The 20,133-nt window shown below is 42.1% G+C and overlaps 1 protein-coding gene across 1 annotated transcript in view; it reads left to right on the top strand.

Annotated features, from left to right (window-relative positions):
* Window positions 1-10,121, top strand: part of ADAMTS19 (ADAM metallopeptidase with thrombospondin type 1 motif 19) — a 310,868-nt gene extending 300,747 nt beyond the window's left edge. The window contains exons 22-23 of the mRNA XM_075854793.1: window positions 6,258-6,435; window positions 9,970-10,121. Of these exons, the coding sequence (XP_075710908.1) occupies window positions 6,258-6,435; window positions 9,970-10,121 (330 nt within the window). The remainder of the gene's footprint in view (window positions 1-6,257; window positions 6,436-9,969) is intronic.
* The last annotated feature ends 10,012 nt before the right edge of the window (window positions 10,122-20,133 follow it).

Raw genomic sequence — 20,133 nt, 5'->3', positions numbered from 1 at the left:
TTTAGGCACCATGTCAGGTTTGAAGAGGTCTTGTGGGGCCAAAACAGTGGAAACACCCCCAAATAGACACTGTTTGGCAAACTACACCCCTCAAGTAATTTATCAAGGGGTATAGTGAGCATTTTAACCCCACAGGTTTTTTGCTGAATTTAGTGGAATTCGTCCGTAAAATCTAAATTTTTTTCTAATAAAACGTAGAAATTATAAATTTTTACAAATAATAAAGAAGAAAAAGCACCCGAAGATTTGTAAAGCAATTTCTCCTGATTACGGCAATACCCCATATGTGGTAATAAACGTTTTTTTGGACATACAGCAGGGCAGGGCTCAGAAGGGAAGGAGCGCTATTTGGCTTTTGGAGCTCAAGTTTGCTGGATTGGTTTTCAGGTGTCATGTCGCATTTGCAAAGCCCCTGCGGGACCAAATCAGTGGACACCCCCCAGAAGTGACCTCATTTGGGAAACTACAGCCCTAAAAATAATTTATCTAGGGGTATAGTGAGCATTTTGATCCAATAGGTTTTTTTGCTAAATTTTGTGTAATTAGGCCGTGAAAACTTCTATTGTTTTTTATTCTTTTTTTTTTGCGGCGTTCACCATGCGTTAAAAATGACATATTTAATTTATTCTGCAGGTCATTGCGATTACGGCAATACCATATGTATATAGGTTATTATGTTGTACGGTGTTTCCACAATAAAATCACGGTTTTAAAAAAATATTTTGTTTTTGGGTCGCCGTATTCTAAGAGCCACAACTTTTTTATTTTTCTATCAGGAAAGCTGTGTGATGGCTTGTTTTATTTTTGCAGAACAAACTAGTTTTTATTGGTACCATTTTTGAGTACATGCGACTTTTTGATCCCTATTTATTCAATTTTTTTGGAGCTGAAATGACTAAAAATAGCCATTCTGGTATAGCTTTTTTTTAATTATTTTTACGGTCGGTCACCGTGTGGGATAAATTACATTATATTTTTATAGTTCAGGCCGTTACAGACGCGGCGATACCAATTATGCATAGTTTTTTTTCTAATAATAAATGACTTTATAAGGAAAAAAGGGCGATTTTTAATTTTATTATTTTGAAATTTGAGTTTTTTACTTTTGTCAATTTTTTTGTAACTTTTTAAACTTTTTTTAGTCCCACTAGGGACTTGAAGATCCAACTGTTGGATCGTTGTTATAATACCCTGCAATACTTATGTATTGCAGGGTATTATACCTGTCAGTTTCAGGCCTCATTTACATGAGCGTAATATACGCGCGTGCGACGCGCGTGCTTTTCATGCGTGTCGTACGCACCTATATTACTCTATGGGGCAGTGCAGACGATGCGTGAATTTTGCGCTGCGCGAGTGCGTTGCGTAAAACTCACGACATGTTCTATAATCGTGCGATTTCGCGCATCACGCACCCATTGAAGTCAATGGGTGCGTGAAAACCGCGCATGACACACGGACGCTCCTGCGTTACATGCGCGAAAATCACTTGTTATGTCCATGAAAAAGAGTCTATAAAGCTGGACAAAGCAAACAAAAACCAGGAAGTGCTTGCGTTTTGACTGCGAGTGGGCAAGGCTATTGAGTTGAGACAGAACTTAGCTTCCACTGACATCTGCTGCCATGCCGCGTGGGATGGACGTGGAGCGCCTCATCGCCCTGGTCCAGGGCCATCATGCAATTTGGGACACTCGCGCAGAGGCGTACCACGACCGCACGGTCAAGGAGGACGCCTGGGAGGAGGTCGCGAGGGAGCTTTTTGGTCAGGAGTGGGAGAGTGGCCGAACCCGGGACCGCAGTCGGTTGGGTGAGTACCATGCTTTTTCTGTCAATGCAATGTCATCCCTATTGAAGAACTGGGGCCCTGTATTTGTCTTCCGCGCATTTGCCCGATGACCTTTTGTGGAGCAGGCGCATCACCGTGTACCACGTAATTGGCAGTGCAGGGCCCCTCATATTTTTAGTGAGAGGGCATAGTTCTTATGGCGTGATATTTGTTTTTACTCCAACAGTCCAAGACATCAAAACATGGTGGCGGAGCTGCCGTGACCAATTCCGCCGTGAAATGGGGGAAAAGGGACGCAGCGGAGATGGCGGATCGCGTAAGCGCCCTTATGTGTACACCAAACAGCTGATGTTCCTGAAGGACATAATGGCGATGCGCACGTAAGAGATTCTCCTTTTGCATGTGTCTAATGTGTGTTTGCCCATGTCCTGTTTGCCATCGTGTTGTTGTGGGCATTGTTCTATATTCTGTTCTAACGTAATTTTCCCATTATAGAACCACCGACAATTTGGAGGATACGACAGAGGAGACGGACGTTGGAGAGTCTCTGCCGGAACCTCCTGCTGCCCATGTCCTGCCCCCTAGCCCCGAGCCGACACCCCTGGACCCCGCCCCTGTCCAGGTTGCACGGGCCGTCGCCTCTCCGGCTGAGGAGCGCCCCGTGCATGCCCCCACTCGCTGGCGCCGGCCTCAACAGGCCTCCGCTGCTGCCCAAGTCGATAGCCGGGTCCTGGAATATCTCAGGCGAGCCGCAGATGAGGACGGGAACGACTCCTTTGGGCGCAGCATCGTTCCCCTACTCCGGCTGGTCCCCATGGACCGTATGGCCCGTCTGCAAGCGTCGATCGTAACGTTGATCGACGCCTCCACACCGCCCCACAATCCCAACCACTGCTTCACGGCCATTGAGCAGTGGCGCAATTTAGCCATGACGGCCACCACGCCACAGATGCCGGGCACATACCATACAGCCCCCCAGATGCCATGTCCGCATCCCTATATGCGCCCTATGGCTCCCCACTTCCCTGCCCCAACATACCACGGGCAACATCAGCACCACTATGCTGGCGAGGAACAACCTCCACAGCTCCAGGTCCAGCATAGTGGTGCTGAAATGCCGGCGTATTCGTCCCCGGGCCACCAGTACCAACACCTTTGAGTGTGATGGAGGCGTGATATTTGGGCGGCATATATCATTTTGATGCAGGGATGGCAACTCGCCGTCTTATGTATTTTATGTATATTACACCATGTTGGTGTTTGTTTGTTTATACCATATGTTTGTGTGTTTTCCTGACCACACCATGTTTCTGTTGTGTGCATTCCAAACACATTAAAAACATGGATGTTGATTGTTTCTATTGCGTGTTGTTTTTAATTGATACCCCTCAACACAATGTTTGACCCACATTTCCTTTGGCTATACCCTCTCACACTTCTGGCCTTTGGGCCCAATGCATACACACGTGATATGAGGTTTTAGTTAATCTCTCGGGGTTTGACATGGTTTGCAAGAGGTGCGAACGTTTAGGTGCTGTCATGGGCCCCGAAGCAAACTAAGTACACTTGCAATTGGACTTTCCTCACTTTAGGCCGCACATTATTCTATCTCCAGAAAGAAGGTTGCCAACTGTCAAAACTCCTGCTCAAACCCCGACAGATGTAAGCTTGCAACCCGCGTCAAGTGTACTCATGTTTTGCGTGTCCCTAACCCAACACGAACCCCAAAAACTTCAAAAAACCCTGGCCACATGTGACGTGTGTAGTGAAGCCGCCAAACAACAGACAACCCTTCAAAGGTCATCACGCCCTCACGGTGCGGCTCCTGATGGGCACTCAAAATATGCCGCCAAATTATCCCGCACTCGAAGGCCGGATGAGAGAGATCGGCCAAGAGGAATAACCGGGACAGTGTGGCTGGTGCCTGCATGTGTTAGGATATATTCTGCATCAAAGGTAGCATCATTAATGCGGCAGAAGTTATGCAGAACGACACACGCTTGTATAACACGTGTGACATTCTGCATGGACAATTGCATTGTCGTCAGAAAGACACGCCACCTGTTCGACATAATGCCAAAGGCACATTCCACACATCGACGAGCTCGGCCTAGGCGGAGATTGAACATGCGCCGACGGTCATCCAAGCCCCTTCTCGCAAAAGGACGCATGACTTGCCTTGTCAGTGCAAACCCCTCATCCGCCACGATGACATATGGGATTGGGGGTCCGCTGGAGCCCGGGAGGATGGAAGGTTCCGGCACCGCCAGTCGATTATTCACGAGTCGCTTGCCCATTCTTGATGAACGGAATATGCGGGCATCTGCCGAGCTTCCATACGAGCCAATGTCAACAATAGTGAAACAATAATTCGTGTCCGCCAAGGCTAACAATACCATAGAAAAATACTGCTTGTAGTTATAGTATTGAGAGCCACTGCGTGGGGGCTTTCTCACACGAATGTGTTTGCCGTCTAGGGCACCAATGCAATTTGGAAATTCATTTGCTCGAAGAAATCCCTCTGAAATACTTAGCCACTGTTCTGTCGTGGGCTGAGGCATAACCGTGGTCTTTAACCTCTGCCACAACACGACACAGGTGAATGTGACAATGAACGAAATGGTGGTCACTCCCAAAAGAAATTCAAAATGTAACGAATGATAACTATTGCCTGTGGCCAGAAATCTAGAAAACAAAGAGAAAGAAAAAGAAAGCAGACAGCGTCATTGACTAAGTACTAGCAGCTGCACACATACCTCAAGGTCACAAGCAGACGTTCCTCGGGCGAAATGCAGCGTCTCATGTTGGTATTCTTGTAGGTGAGACCAGAGAGAATCTGCTCAAGCAGAAGGTCAAATGTGGCCACAGACATGCGGCAGAAGGCTCGAAATTTTTCAGGATGCCGTCGTAAGTCCTCATACAGGCTATGGATATGGCCTTTCATCGTACGTTGGGCCACAAGTGGATGAACCCAAATGCGACATCTTACAGGCGTCTGGTGCTGCAGCATGGGTCGACGCTCCCCAAAACGACGTGAGATCATCCAGGCAAGAAGCACACGTGCCAGCGACTGAGAAGGCATAATTGTGGCGTGCCAAGGCGATTCCAACCTCAATGGAGAAACACACACTGTGGTTTCTGCAGAGGCGGAAATAAGGTGCAAAACCGACTTCTCCCAGCAAGCAGGGGTTGGGCCAGCAGGCCTATTTGTAGGCTGGCCTCGCATTAATCCCCTCTGTGTTTTTAACGCGCGATGCAAACGCTAGTCCTGCGCGCGTTTTAAATGCAACAACGGTGCGTATACGCAGTGCAAACGCAATACCAACGCGCGCAATACGCTGCGTTTTTTCCGCGTGCAAAACGCACACGCTCGTGTAAATGAGGCCTCACACTGATAGGGGGCATATCAGGTTCTGGCTCTGGCAGGACCTAATCGCCTTCCATAGATGGCAGACCGGAGGCCTTTGTTAGGTCTCCGGTCGCCATAGCAACAATCGCCCCCCCCCCCGCAATTACGTAGCGGGGTGCCGATATTGTTATAACAACTTAAATGCGGCGGTCGCTATTGACTGCCATATTTAAGGGGTTAATCGGCGGGGATCACCGTGAATGTTTTTCCCCAGTACTAAGGCTGCTAGTAGCAGCCTGTACTGGGAGATGCCGGGCATAGGGGAACGTCTGTGTGGTCTGTTAGGAGCACACATAGATTAATGGGCTGCAGACACACGGACCAGTGCTGCAGCACTTTAATCTACGTGGGGTGGTCGGGAATTGGTTAAAAAGTAGAAAATATTAGTCAAGACATTTATTCATTAAAGGGGCAGTTCAGGATTAAATAAATTTTAGTATTGACCACAAGAAAATTGACGCTCTTATTTACTTATATTAAATTTGACCTTTAAGATTGTTCACGTTGCCCCCCCCCCCCACCCCCCACTACCTGTACAGTGCTCCTTACAAAGCAGTGCTTTGTACAGTGGTCATGTAACCTGTAGAGCTGAGGGTGTGCTGTTTATAGGAAGGCGAACCGAAATGAGTCTAAAGGCAGCAGAATTTCTAATACAAGAAAATTTGAAAGTTAATTTATTTGTATTAAATTGGCCACTGATTGCCAAAGCGAAAAAATAAATATTTACCCCTCTAAATATAAATTATTTTCACATTTAGAGTTTCTGTATTTCATCCTTTCTAAATAAATGAAAATTTTTTGAATATTGATATCAGCCGTGTAGATTACAAAACAAATAGCAAATAAAAATAAAAGCAATTCCATATGCATTTTAAAAAAACCTTTGGGGAAAAGATATTTATAATATTTTTAAATTGTGAATGAATAAAAATATTTGGCGGTCATTTTCAGACTTATAACATGTATAATACATTAAATGTAGCTGATTTATGGTACGTTACATGGCAGGTCTCAAATCGGGCTCTAACTTGTATTTTTTTTATATTATTTTGTTGTACGTAGTGTTCCGTGACTTGTGGAAAAGGCATGCAGTCCAGAGTAATTCAATGCATGCACAGAATTACTGGAAGGCATGGAAATGAATGCTTTTCATCTGAAAAACCAGCAGCTTATAGACCGTGTCATCTACAAGCCTGTAATGAAAAAATAAACGTTAACACAATAACTTCACCTCGACTTGGTAAGCATACAAAACAATTACCAGATAAATGCATCTAAGGTTTTTGTAACTCTATTCCAGGTCAGGATCTTTCTTTTCTATGTCTAGACAGTACAGAGCGTTTATGAAGTGATTTGTAACTTTTGGACCACAAGCCAGTAATAAGAGAAGCGCCTGCTCTGCCATGTTATTATCTCTTTTATGTTGTAGGTACATCATGCATGTCTTCATAACACGGTTCACTTTGAAAGCGAAGCTTCCCTTTTGGGCAAGTTTTTCATGAAGTGCTATTTTATATAAACAGATCTATACAATGACTTGAGTGTTATTTTTTTAACACTAAATCCTTGAACCATTAAAGGTTTATGGCAAGAATCTTTTGGTCTCGTGGTGGAACCATCAACAATCATTCTAGAGCTAGAGCTGGCTGACCAGTTTCCAGTGGCATACCTCCCAACTTTTGAATTCGGAAAAGAGGGAAATTTTAAGCCATGCCCCCTAACCACGCCCAATATCCCGCATAAACACATCAAATCACGACCAGATCCTTCTGCAAATAACAAGCGCACATTCTCACTGCGGATCTCTACACTGTGTGGATATCACAGATATTATGGATCCGGTTATGTCGTCTTTATGTTACTTTTCCTATCTTGGGTATAACATTTGCTCATCACGGCAGGAGCTGCAGGACAAACCAAAAGGCTGAGAACAATGAAAGTCAAGAGGGATACCCTGTGGTTAATGACTTTTCAATTGACAGGTAGCAGAGTTACATGATGGGGATTTTTTTTTTCAGTTGTGTAACTCTGCTACCGGTCAATGGAAAAATCATCCACCAGAGCCCCCCTGTAGATAGCTCCAGATACAGCCCCCCTGTAGATAGCTCCAGACATAGCCCCCCTGTACATAGTGCCAGATACAGCCCCCTGTAGATAGCGACACACACTTCCCCCCTGTAGATAGCGGCACACACAGCCCCCCTGTACATAGCGCCAAATACAGCCCCCCCGTACATAACGCCAGATACAGTCCCCCTGTACATAGCACCAGACACAGCCCCCCTGTAGATACCGGCACAGCCCCCCTGTACATAGCGCCAGATACAGCCCCTCTGTACATAGCTCCACACACAGCCCCCCTGTAGATAGCTCCAGACACAGCCCCCCCCTGTACATAGCGCCAGACACAGCCCCCCTGTAGATAATGCCAGATACAGTCCCCTGTAGATAGCTCCACACACAGCCCCCCTGTAGATAGCGCCACACACAGCCCCCCTGTAGATTGCTCCACACACAGCCCCCCTGTACATAGCGCCAGACACAGCCCCCCTGTACATAGCGTCAGACACAGCCCCCCCTGTAGATAGCGCCAGATACAGCCCCCCTGTAGATAGCTCCACACACAGCCCCCTGTAGATAGCGCCACACATAGCCCCCCTTGTAGATTTCTCCACACACAGCCCCCCTGTAGATAGCTCCAAACACAGCTCCCCTGTACATAGCGCCAGACACAGCCCCCTGTACATGGCGCCAGACACAGCCCCCCTGTAGATAGCTCCACACACAGCCCCCCTGTAGATAGCGCCAGACACAGCCCCCCTGTACATAGCGCCAGATATAGTCCCCCTGTACATAGCGCCTCACACAGCGCCCCTGTAGATAGCACCACACATAGCCCCCCTGTAGATAGCGCCAAATACAGCCCCCCTGTAGATAGCTCCAGACAAAAAAGCTCCCCTGTAGAAAGCTCCACACATAGTCCCCAGTAGATAGCGCCACACACAGTCCCCCTGTACATAGCACCTGATACAGCCGCCCTGTAGATAGCTCCACACACAGTCCCCTGTAGATAGCGCCACACAAGCTCCCCTGTAGATAGCGCCAGACACAGCTCCCCTGTAGATAGTGCCAGACACAGCCCCCCTGTAGATAGCACCAGATACAGCCGCCCTGTAGAAAGTGCCAGATACAGCCCCCCTGTAGATAGCACCAGATACAGCCGCCCTGGAGATAGCTCCACACACAGTCCCCTTTAGATAGCGCCCCACACAGCCCCCCTGTAGATAGCGCCAGATACAGCCCCCCTGTAGATAGCTCCACACACAGCACCCCTGTAGATAACTCCAAACACAGTCTCCCTGTAGGTAGCGCAACACAACCCCCTTATAATTTGTGCCACATTGCCGCCAGAGCAGAGAGCGGTAGAGGTAGCCTACTGCTGTCACTCTCCGCTCTGCTTTGACGTCACTCACCGTCAGAATCAGGCAGGAGTCTTGCAGCAGCGTTCTCACTGGTGTCGATGCCGGCCCGGGAGTGGACCAGTCCAGTCACCTGACCGGTGAGGTCAGATGACAGGTCTGGTGACAGGTCAGGTGACTGTACTGGTCCACTCCCGTGCCGGCATCGATCCCAGTGAGAACAGCACCGCAAGACTCCTGCCTTCTTCTGATCGCTGCTGCAGTCAGCAGCAATCAGCTGTTTTGATGCAGCGCTCAGCGGGACATTTTGCAGACCGCCCAGGACGGCGGGACAGCAGTGAAAAACCGGGACTGTCCCGCTGGATCCAGGAGGGTTGGGTGGTATGCAGTGGTGTATATACCATAGAGGCAGGGAATACAGCTGCTATGGGGATATGGTAGGAGGAAGCCCACCGCTTAACTACTTCCCCAGCTTGCTATGACACTGTTATAGCAGATACCTTCAGCCAACACTAGGGGGACCTCCCTGCATACAAATTTATATAGCTCCCACTGAGTTCAGCACTTGTTCAAATCCATATGCCGTAAGCTCCACCAAATGATAACTGCTTGCAACCATAATTATATATTTTTATCAAATCAGAAAAAGAGAGTCCAATACTATATATATAATGAATTTAAAACATAGCATTTTGGACCTTAATATTTTTAATAGTGGACATTAATTTCAATAAAATTGTTGTACATTTGTGGGAGCTCTCAGTGGGAGTGAGGCCTTTCCTGAAATTTGCCCTGATGCACTATGATTTCTGCCAGTTCACATTGCATTGGAGCCTCCTCTATTGTTTCCGGTAAAACCACGGAAACCCAATGGAACCCATTATAGTCAATGGTTTCTATCGGGCACCGGTGGTGTCCATTGTTCAACGGAACCGGCGCTTCCGATATTTTCATTGTTCTGCTCCTCTGACGGAACAGAAGAGCAGAAAGACCAACGCAGGTGTGAATCTACCCTAAAGGATGGAAAGAGATGAATTCACTCATCGATTGTTACCCTCTTCATACCCTATGTGTTAGTGTACTTGGACATACTTGGATATGGGTTATATATCAGAAGAGCTTCACTTTTAAAAGCATCTACCATTACTTTGTTAGCTAAATATTTTAACTAATTTAAAAGCAATTTGCATTGTGAATGAGATGATAAAATAATTGCATCTTATCAATGAATATCACTGGCCCTTCAAGTTCAAAGCAGTTCATACTTTTAATGCTCTGATAATTGGACCAAAGCATATCTTTTATTTCTGCTTTGAATTCATTTTACAACTTTTTTATTTTATTTCTATTTTCAGCTGCTTTAACCTTCAAATGTCTTCAAGACCAGTGGCCAGTATATTGTAAAGTAATACGAGAAAAAAATCTCTGCCAAGACATGAGGTGGTACCAACGTTGCTGTGAAACATGCAGGGACTTTTACGCTCAGAAAATGCAGCACAGAAGTTGACCCTAGTTTTGGATGGATGACGCTTAATATTATATCTAAACACACACACATTTCTAGCATATTGAAACCAAACTTTTACAGATTTCATATTATTTAATCAATTTAATTTATTTGTATTTTTCATTTCATGCATCACCGTTCACATATAGCTATAGCTTACATTTTTACAAGCCAGCAACATCTTTAGTGTTTAGACTGTAGACCAAGTCACTGGTCTGCCACTACAAGTATAACATTATATATTTCTATTTCAGCTCAGTGCACCATTCTGTTAAAATAAGTACACTTTTATCAAACTTTTGATATGTCATAGAAACACATAAAAAGTTTTGATCGATGTGGGTCCGGGTGAATAGAGGGGGCAGAAATGCTCTGTTGAGCGGTTTTCACCTTCAGCTGTCATCAGCCCTCCTCATCAGCCTGAAGATGACTCACATAGACGTTCTATCTGAGTCGTCTTCAGCCTGACAGGGAGCGCTGATCACAGCTGAAGGTGCAAAGCACTCAGCTAAGCGCTTCTGCACCTTCGTCTCAGCAACAATGGGGGTCTCAGCATCCGGACCCAAACCAATCCAAAGTTTTTATATGTCTTTATGACATATCAAATGTTTAATAAAAGTGTAGTTAACCTGTAAGGTTTAAAATGCCCATTTAATTTCCTGTTGTCTTGTGGTCTGAGATGAAATTATCACCCCTTTAGTAAAACTTACTGAGCACTCCCCAATTATCATGTTAACATGTTCCAAGTCATATAGGCATTGCTCCACATTACTGTTCACATGGTCCTGCCTAACCTACCTAGTTATTTCAGAATTACTCTTTATTAGGTATATTTCAATATGCTGGTTTTGAAACTATTCACCATATAAATGTTACTGTAGCTACATGCTGTGTACACTGTTTGAAAACACAAGTTGGACCTCTTTGAAAATGGAGGCAACATCTACAGTTTGCTGAATATGAACTGTACGCTTCCAAACTTGCTCCATCCATTTCCATGAGGTTTATTTATAATGTATAACATGGTAATTCACAGTAATTCACAAAAGAAAAAAAATTCCTATCAACCAAAAACCAAAGATTGTACTTACCACCTTGGCAGGTTAAGGCCTGTTTTACATCACTTTCAGGAGACCCGTTCTGCCATACATCTTTTTAGATCAGTATGTGGAACAGATCGTTATCCTAAGGGCATGATCAGACATAGCGGAAAATTTGCATCCATTACACAACAAATCTTTTGCAAGATTTGCATATTTGAGGGTTTGCCTAGAAGTGGCGAATTTAGCAGTTTCTCCGCAACAGACTGTGCATGCTGCCTAATGTAAATTCCGCACCGCAAGCTAGTTTCCGCACCGTTGTTTTCTGCAACGTCTGCACTAAGGTAACTAAATAGCTATAGAAACCAAAGAAAAAAAGTCTGCAGTGGATTTCCACTGCAGCCTGTCCACAGTGGAATTCCGCAACAAGTCTGCCACGCCTGAACATGTCCTAAGAATACATAACCAAAGGAAATATTAGGGAATTTTTCCCTTCTCCCTTAAGCCGCCCTTCAATCCCCCTTTTAAGGTAAAAGGGCCTGATAGACATCTCAGACTTTAAAGCGTTGTCTGAGTGAATATTTATAAATGTTTATATGACTCTGGTCTTGACCTGGAGTAAAGAGGGCACAATCTACTTATCATCTAGGTCAGGGGTCAGCAACCTACGGCACACCAGCTGTTGTGAAACTACAACTCCCAGTATGACCCTGACAGCCAAAGGCTTTATTATTTCCGTCAAAGTCTGTCAGGGCATACTGGGAGTTATAGTTTCACAACATTTGGAGTGCCAAAGGTTACTGACCCCTGATCTAGAGTTACTTCAAACCATAGCGATCTTCAAAAATGGCAATGTGTACTGACTGTACATATAGTCGTTTGTTAGGAGAGAAAAAACTTTACTCCCATTCCTTTCATCATCAATGACCATTAAGCACTTTCCTTAAACTAATCATGCAGAAGAGCTAAAACACTCTATTATATGTCAAATGCAATATAAAGTATGTACACCACGTACTGTCGTTTTGATCTACAAAACTAGCAGAATATGCTGCTTATATCATATGGTGCTATGCCAGAACAAATTTGTATCCATTTTTGTTTTCTGGTTTTACCTTCGGAGGTGCTAGCCCAACTGACTCTGGCCATAAGCTGGAGTAAACTGGGCACTATCTGCCTAACATCTAGGCTACGCCAAACCATACAGATCTACACAAATTGCAGTGACTGTAGAGGAAGGAACTTGTTAGAACTCAAAGCAGCTAAGTTGTAAAAAAATAATAAAATACTTATATGTAATCAGATCTTCTGCGGACATACCATATGTGTAGCGAAAGCAGCTGCACAGGGCTGAAATCTAATATAGGCATTATAAAATAAGATTGTGAAGGTCACAAATAAGGTGGTTATTTAATGACCACACTGAAGCCATTGGAGTGAGTGAACATTTTTTTATTATGAGAAAGCCTATAGGCATGTTACGTGTATTACTGGTCATTTTAATGGCAACTCTATTAAAATCTTCACACCTCTGAAGCGGGTCTATGCCCTAGACTAGGCACAGGTTTTATTGTTATCACAGATCATTTTACTGCTAGCTGAAAACAGTTAAAAATCCCCAGTTTTTATTTTAGTTATTAAAGGGGTTATCCGGGATTAGAAAAAAGGTCTGCTTTTTGCCAATTAATAGAGCCTTGTCAATGGGCTTTGTCTGGTATTACAGCTCCTCCTTACTAAAAAGAAGTGGGACTGAGTTGCAATACCAGGAATGAGTGGCACTGTGTCAAAAAACAAACTAAAGGCCTTTATTCTAATCCTGGAAAATCATTTTAAGTACTTCCCCTGAACTAATCATACCAATGAGCTAACATATACTGTTGTATGTCGAACAGAGTAAAAAAAAATATATATACTGTGTACTGTAGTTTTGGAGTACTGAAGTAGCAGAAAGGCTGCTCACATGATATGGTGCTATACCAGAAACAAATTGGTTTTGTTTTCTGGTTTTATCTTTAAATCTATAATAAGGGCACATTCAGACATGGCGGAATTGCTGTTGAATTCCGCTGCGGACAGTCCACCTTGGAAATCTGCAGCAGCCATTTCATTGGTTTCTATATGTTTTTAGGTAACTTAGTTCAGACGTTGCGGAAAATAACTGTTGCGGAGAAGCAGCGTAATTTCACTGCGGATTTCAGCCTTTGCAATGCAAAAACTGAAATCTGGGGTAAGTCCGCTGTGATATCCGCAACATCTGAATTACCTGTCAAATATGAAAATGTTACTGCAGATTCGCAACGAATCTGCATCATTTGCAGTGGAATAATTCTGCCACAACTGAACAGGCCCTACATTTCTAAAAAATCTATTTATAAGCTATTGTGATCTTAGCATGACTTGATGTCTTTTTGTTGCCATTCACTTGATCTTAGATCCGTTTCTGAAAATTCCTTCCCTCAAGAGATTCAATTCCAGTGCAACACTGCTTAAAATGGTTGTCTCATCTTGACAACCCCTTTCCATATGCCTTATTAGTGCATATGGACCACATAGAGCCACAGGGTAGGGCAGCAGCTCACATTCTGGCAGTTCATTTCATTTTCAGTTCTATTCATGCATTACATTAGAATAGTTGCGTGTAATGCTACATTTTCCCAGAATGGCTACAGTTTGCTGGGAGCTTCAAGAACCAGACCCATGCGATCAGCTGGTCATCATGGTTGCTCTCACCTGCTGCAAAAAAGTGGATGACATTTAAAAATTCTCATCCGCAAGCTTCTAAACATTTTCTGCACTTAAATCAGAGCATACTGCTTTTTTTGAAAAAAAAATCCACAATATAATCAGAGTGTATAAGTAAACATTTATTTACAATCTTATTTACTAAATGAAAGTAAAATGTGTGTATATACTGTACTGTGTAAAGGTATTAGGCAGTTATGGAAAAATGCTGCAAAGTAAGAATGCTTTAAAAAAATAGAAGTGCTAATAGTTTTTTTTTATTTTTTATCAATTAAAATATGTAAATGAACAGAAGAGAAATCGAAATCAAATCAATATTTGGGGTGTCCATCTTCTGCCTTCAAAACAGCATCAATTCCTCCAGGTACACTTGCACATAATTTTTGAAGGAACTCGACATTGAGGTTGTTCCAAACATCTTGGGGATCTAACCGCATATCTTCTGTGGATGTAGGCTTCCTCAAATCACAGACTCGATGATGTTGAGATCAGGGTTCCCTGAGGGCCATATCATCACTTCCAGGGCTCGTTGATCTTCTTTACGCTGAAGATAGTTCTTAATGACATTGACTGTATGTTTGGGGTCGTTGTCCTGAAAGTAGTCTTAGAGTATGTTCACACGGCCTATTTACGGACGTAATTCGGGCGTTTTAGCCCCGAATTACGTCTGAAAATAGCGCCTCAATAGCGCTGACAAACATCTGCCCATTGAAAGCAATGGGCAGACGTTTGTCTGTTCACACGAGGCGTAATTTACGCGCCGCTGTCAAAAGACGGCGCGTAAATAGACGCCCGCGTCAAAGAAGTGACCTGTCACTTCTTTGGCCGTAATTGGAGCCGTTATTCATTGACTCCAATGAATAGCAGCGCTAATTACGCCCGTAATTGACGCGGCGTTCAAGCGCCTGCACATGCCGCTACGGCTGAAATTACGGGGATGTTTTCAGGCTGAAACATCCCCGTAATTTCAGCCGTTACGGACGCTGTCGTGTGAACATACCCTTACTTTGCAGCATTTTTCCACAACTGCTTAAAACTTTTCCACAGTACTGTATATATACATATATATATATATATATATATATATATATATATATATATATATATATATATATATATAAATATATATATATATATATATATGTATATATATATATATATATATATATATATATATATAAAAAATTATTTGAGTAAATACTTTTTCATAAACTTAAAACATTATATACTTAAAATGTGTCAATACCGGTTCAATATTCTTGTCATTATTACTTAACCCATATTAATATCAATATGCCTTCTAATATGATTTCTCTAGTATCCTATTTTATGTTAGTATTGTAGCCCTTCTATAAAATGTCTTTGTTTTTGTTTTTCAAATATGCAGAGTATTTTTGTAATATTTATTAACATTAACCTATGTGGAAATTACTTTGTGTATTTTATGTATAATGAATGACATTTTATGAGACATAATGGTGCCCCCAAACCTTATAAATAGAGATGGGTGAAATGGACAGGTTTGAGACTTGCAGTGACGGGCTGTTTTGCAAAAGTTGAACAATTTAGATTAGCCTACCAGTGAATAGATGTCTTTCTTGCATTTAACCACACACGCATTTAACCAGATTTACACACGTCCCTTAAAGCCACGTTATCTACATATACCGAATTTAGAGGAAGTTGATGAGAGGGACATACATAAAGAGTTCTACCACTAGTGGGTTGTCCTGTTGGACCCCCACAGAATCTGAGAGTGAGGGGTCCCTGGAAAGATAGTCGCACATGTGTGTGAGTGAGCGGCCTTGTCCTCCCCGGCCCTTAGATAGGTTAGCGGCCAATATGATAAATACACATTCCTAAAGGTCAGTGCTGAGGAGAGGTCCATTTAGACAATGCATTTTAATACAAGTTTTTTACATTTCTCCCATCCCTCCTGTAAGTAAGACTGTAAAGCAAGATCTCTGCTTAGAAACTAAAATCTAATAGATGGAACTCATTTACAGGGTAGTTCTAAAACATATTTTAGTCCAAAATACCAGGCTACTTGTATGTAACAGATAAAGTACAAGTAGCACAGTACAATTTTTAAGTATATCTATTTTACAAAAAGTGTTAGTTTCCTATTGTTAAATTAGCCAGTCTTAGTGTACAGCATATAATAAAATATCAAAAATTAGGTGTGATCTTCAATCCCTCATTATAGTTAATCAGTGGATTCTACTTCCACTTAAAGATATGTCGCCAAAGACCTCTTAAGGTATGTGCTGCAGACATTGCACAAACTCAGGGCCGGCCTCAGGATAGATGGCGCCCCATGCAAAATTATCTTACGGCGCCCCACCCCATCATAAAAAAATGCTCCATAAAAAAGTATAATGCCCCCCCACAGTTTAATGCCCTATATAGTGCCTCACACAGAATAATGCCCCTTTAGTGCCCCCTATACTGTATAATAATAATATTTAATAATATATTATAACTCCTTCAAGGACACAGTATTTTGTCTTCTAATTGTGCCAACACAGTATCATGAAGAGAGAGAGCAAAAAACACACGGCGCCACCTTGTGCAGGTCAATAAGTTAGGTAGGTGAGGAGAGGGGGCATTACCATGATCACCTAGGTTGGATGTATATAGCGCAAAGGTATATCCACATAGGCTGCTGCCAAATCCGAATCGGTTCCCAGAAGGGACCGCTTGATTAGCGAAGAAGGGAGGAAAAAAAATGGATCGTCTGGAGGCGCTGCTGCGTGGTGAAATTGTAAAGATGAAGGTAGAGTCCGGATATAATAATATCATTTATTTCAAAGTGTGGCTGCGCGTTTCGACGCTGAACAAGCGTCTTCCTCAGGCCATGTACACATTACACTTCTGGCACTTATATATCATAGTGAGTTCAAATTAACAGAAGTGAAAAAACCGCCAAGTCTGCCGAGGTCAGAGTGCGACCGTGACGTCACACCCGGTTCTATCATCAACAAACAGTTAAAACAAAGACGGAACATTATTAAAATAAATACATTCTTTTGTTTGCAAACATAGACCCTTGGTGATAGGGATACAATGGGGAGGTGCATGAATTGTATAAATCGCATAAAATAACCTAAAATGATGGTCTTTAAAAACCGGGAATGTATTCTCATCTGCAACACATTAAAACAGATAAAACAGGCTCTGGATTGACATTTTTATATAAATGGTTAATAAAACTTTCAATGTTGTTGATGGGTTTAGAGTGAAATAACTTTATGAAGAAAGTAGTTGTGTCGGGTTGCTAGGTTACAATGGGACCGCTGGGACGCGTCTCCGTGGCCTAGGCAACCAGTCACACTACGGAGGCCAAGAATGGTCATGACATCAAGGGGAACAAGACGTGATGGACCAAACGGACTGCAGGTAAGTTAACGAAGAAGTAAAAATACTTGTATGTGTACTTATTTGACTAATGCCATATATAAAATAGTGAGTGGTAATGAGATAGTAACAGACTTTAGGTATTACATCAGATGGTTTGCATCGATTTTGATATATAATAGTAAATATGTTAGAAGAAGTACCAATAAGAGATAATTAGAGATAATTTTATTTCTATTTTTATTTTTATTTTAAATGTTATGAACATGTTAGCAATGGCTTTTGTTGTTCTCGTTGCCTGAAATTGGGATATATTAGTCTAATGTGGACTCAGAGATGTCATTAAGACCCCCTGGGTGTAGTGTTTGTAATCTGAATATCCAATAGTTTTCCCTCTGTTTGAGTTTATTGAACCTATTGGGAACATATGGATGGATGTCCTCAATTGGTGTGATATTGATTTGATTAAATTGGCAATTGTGTACCTGGGAGAAATGATGGGACACGCTATGTTTTAGAAAGCCCGTATTCACATTAAATCGATGTTTATTCAATCTGGACCGCAGGCATTGTGTAGTTCTTCCTATATATTGTAATTGGCAAGTGCATTCCATTAGATAGATCACGTAGGAGCTGCTGCAATTAAGAAAGGACTTAATAGGAAATGATTTTTTTGTAACAGTGGATAAATATGTATATTTCTTGTGAGTAATGCTGTTGCAACATAGACACCGTGAGTGACCACATTTAAAGGAGCCATTTAGTTTGGACAGAAAATTAGTTTGCGGCATTTTCGGTTTCCGAACCCTGCTAGGGGCTAGGATATTTTTCAAAGTCAAAGACCGTCTGAATGTGATGCTCGGTTGGGCCGGTATCAAATCGTTCAGATATGGATAATTTTTTATAAAATGCCAATGTTTGTGCAGGATGGCCCTAACTGCTTTATTCCCTCGATTGAAAGTAGTGATAAAGTTCGTATTGTGTTCATTGGATTCTAATTTTTTATGTGTTGGATTTAAACAGAAGTCTTGGGACAACTCTATGGCTTTGCGACGTGCACCTTTAATGAGATTTAAAGGGAAATTCTTCTCCTTGAACCTTTTTTCCAGGATATTACTTTCTTTTTTAAAATTTTCATCGGTGCTGCAATTTTTTCTGACCCTTCTGAACTGCCCGAAGGGTAAATTTTTTAGCCAGGGACGATAATGTGCGCTTTTAAAATCAATATAACTATTGACATCTACAGACTTAAAATGGGTTTTAGTAATAAAGTGATTAATATTGGTGTCATAGCTAATTGTCAAATCCAAGAAGTCTTTAGAAATTGTGGAAAAATTATATGTAAAAGATAAATCGTAATTATTGTTCAAGCTTCATTCTCAGTTCCATTCCACACAAAGAACAGGTCATCAATGTAACGTTTACATAGCAAAATATTAAATATTTTACTATATAAACGTTACATTGATGACCTGTTCAATCATTTTATTACTAAAACCCATTTTAAGTCTGTAGATGTCAATAGTTATATTGATTTTAAAAGCGCACATTATCGTCCCTGGCTAAAAAATTTACCCTTCGGGCAGTTCAGAAGGGTCAGAAAAAACTGCAGCACCGATGAAAATGTTAAAAAAGAATGTAATATCCTGGAAAAAAGGTTCAAGGAGAAGAATTTCCCTTTAAATCTCATTAAAGGTGCACGTCGCAAAGCCATAGAGTTGTCCCAAGACTTCTGTTTAAATCCAACACATAAAAAATTAGAATCCAATGAACACAATACGAACTTTATCACTACTTTCAATCGAGGGAATAAAGCAGTTAGGGCCATCCTGCACAAACATTGGCATATTATAAAAAAATGATCCATATCTGAAGGATTTGATACCGGCCCAACCGAGCATCACATTCAGACGGTCTTTGACTTTGAAAAATATCCTAGCCCCTAGCAGGGTTCGGAAACCGAAAATGCCGCAAACAAACTTTCTGTCCAAACTAAATGGCTCCTTTAAATGTGGTCACTCACGGTGTCTATGTTGCAACAGCATTACTCACAAGAAATATACATATTTATCCACTGTTACAAAAGAATCATTTCCTATTAAGTCCTTTCTTAATTGCAGCAGCTCCTACGTGATCTATCTAATGGAATGCACTTGCCAATTACAATATATAGGGAGAACTACACAATGCCTGCGGTCCAGATTGAATAAACATCGATTTAATGTGAATACGAGCTTTCTAAAACATAGCATGTCCCATCATTTCTCCCAGGTACACAATTGCCAATTTAATCAAATCAATATCACACCAATTGAGGACATCCATCCAGATGTTCCCAATAGGTTCAATAAACTCAAACAGAGGGAAAACTATTGGATATTCAGATTACAAACACTACACCCAGGGGGTCTTAATGACATCTCTGAGTCCACATTAGACTAATATATCCCAATTTCAGGCAACGAGAACAACAAAAGCCATTGCTAACATGTTCATAACATTTAAAATAAAAATAAAAATAGAAATAAAATGATCTCTAATTATCTCTAATTGGTACTTCTTCTGACATATTTATATCAAAATCGATGCAAACCATCTGATGTAATACCAAAAGTCTGTTACAATCTCATTACCACTCACTATTTTATATATGGCATTAGTCAAATAAGTACACATACAAGTATTTTTACTTCTTCGTTAACTTACCTGCAGTCCGTTTGGTCCATCATGTCTTGTTCCCCTTGATGTCATGACCATTCTTGGCCTCCGTAGTGTGACTGGCTGCCTAGGCCACGGAGACGCGTCCCAGCGGTCCCATTGTAACCTAGCAACGCGACACAACTACTATCTTCATAAAGAAATTTCACTCTAAA

Source organism: Rhinoderma darwinii, chromosome 1 (assembly GCF_050947455.1).
Source record: "Rhinoderma darwinii isolate aRhiDar2 chromosome 1, aRhiDar2.hap1, whole genome shotgun sequence".
NCBI lineage: Eukaryota > Metazoa > Chordata > Amphibia > Anura > Rhinodermatidae > Rhinoderma > Rhinoderma darwinii.
Note: the sequence above shows the minus strand (reverse complement) of the source record. Positions and strands in the feature narration are given on the sequence as shown.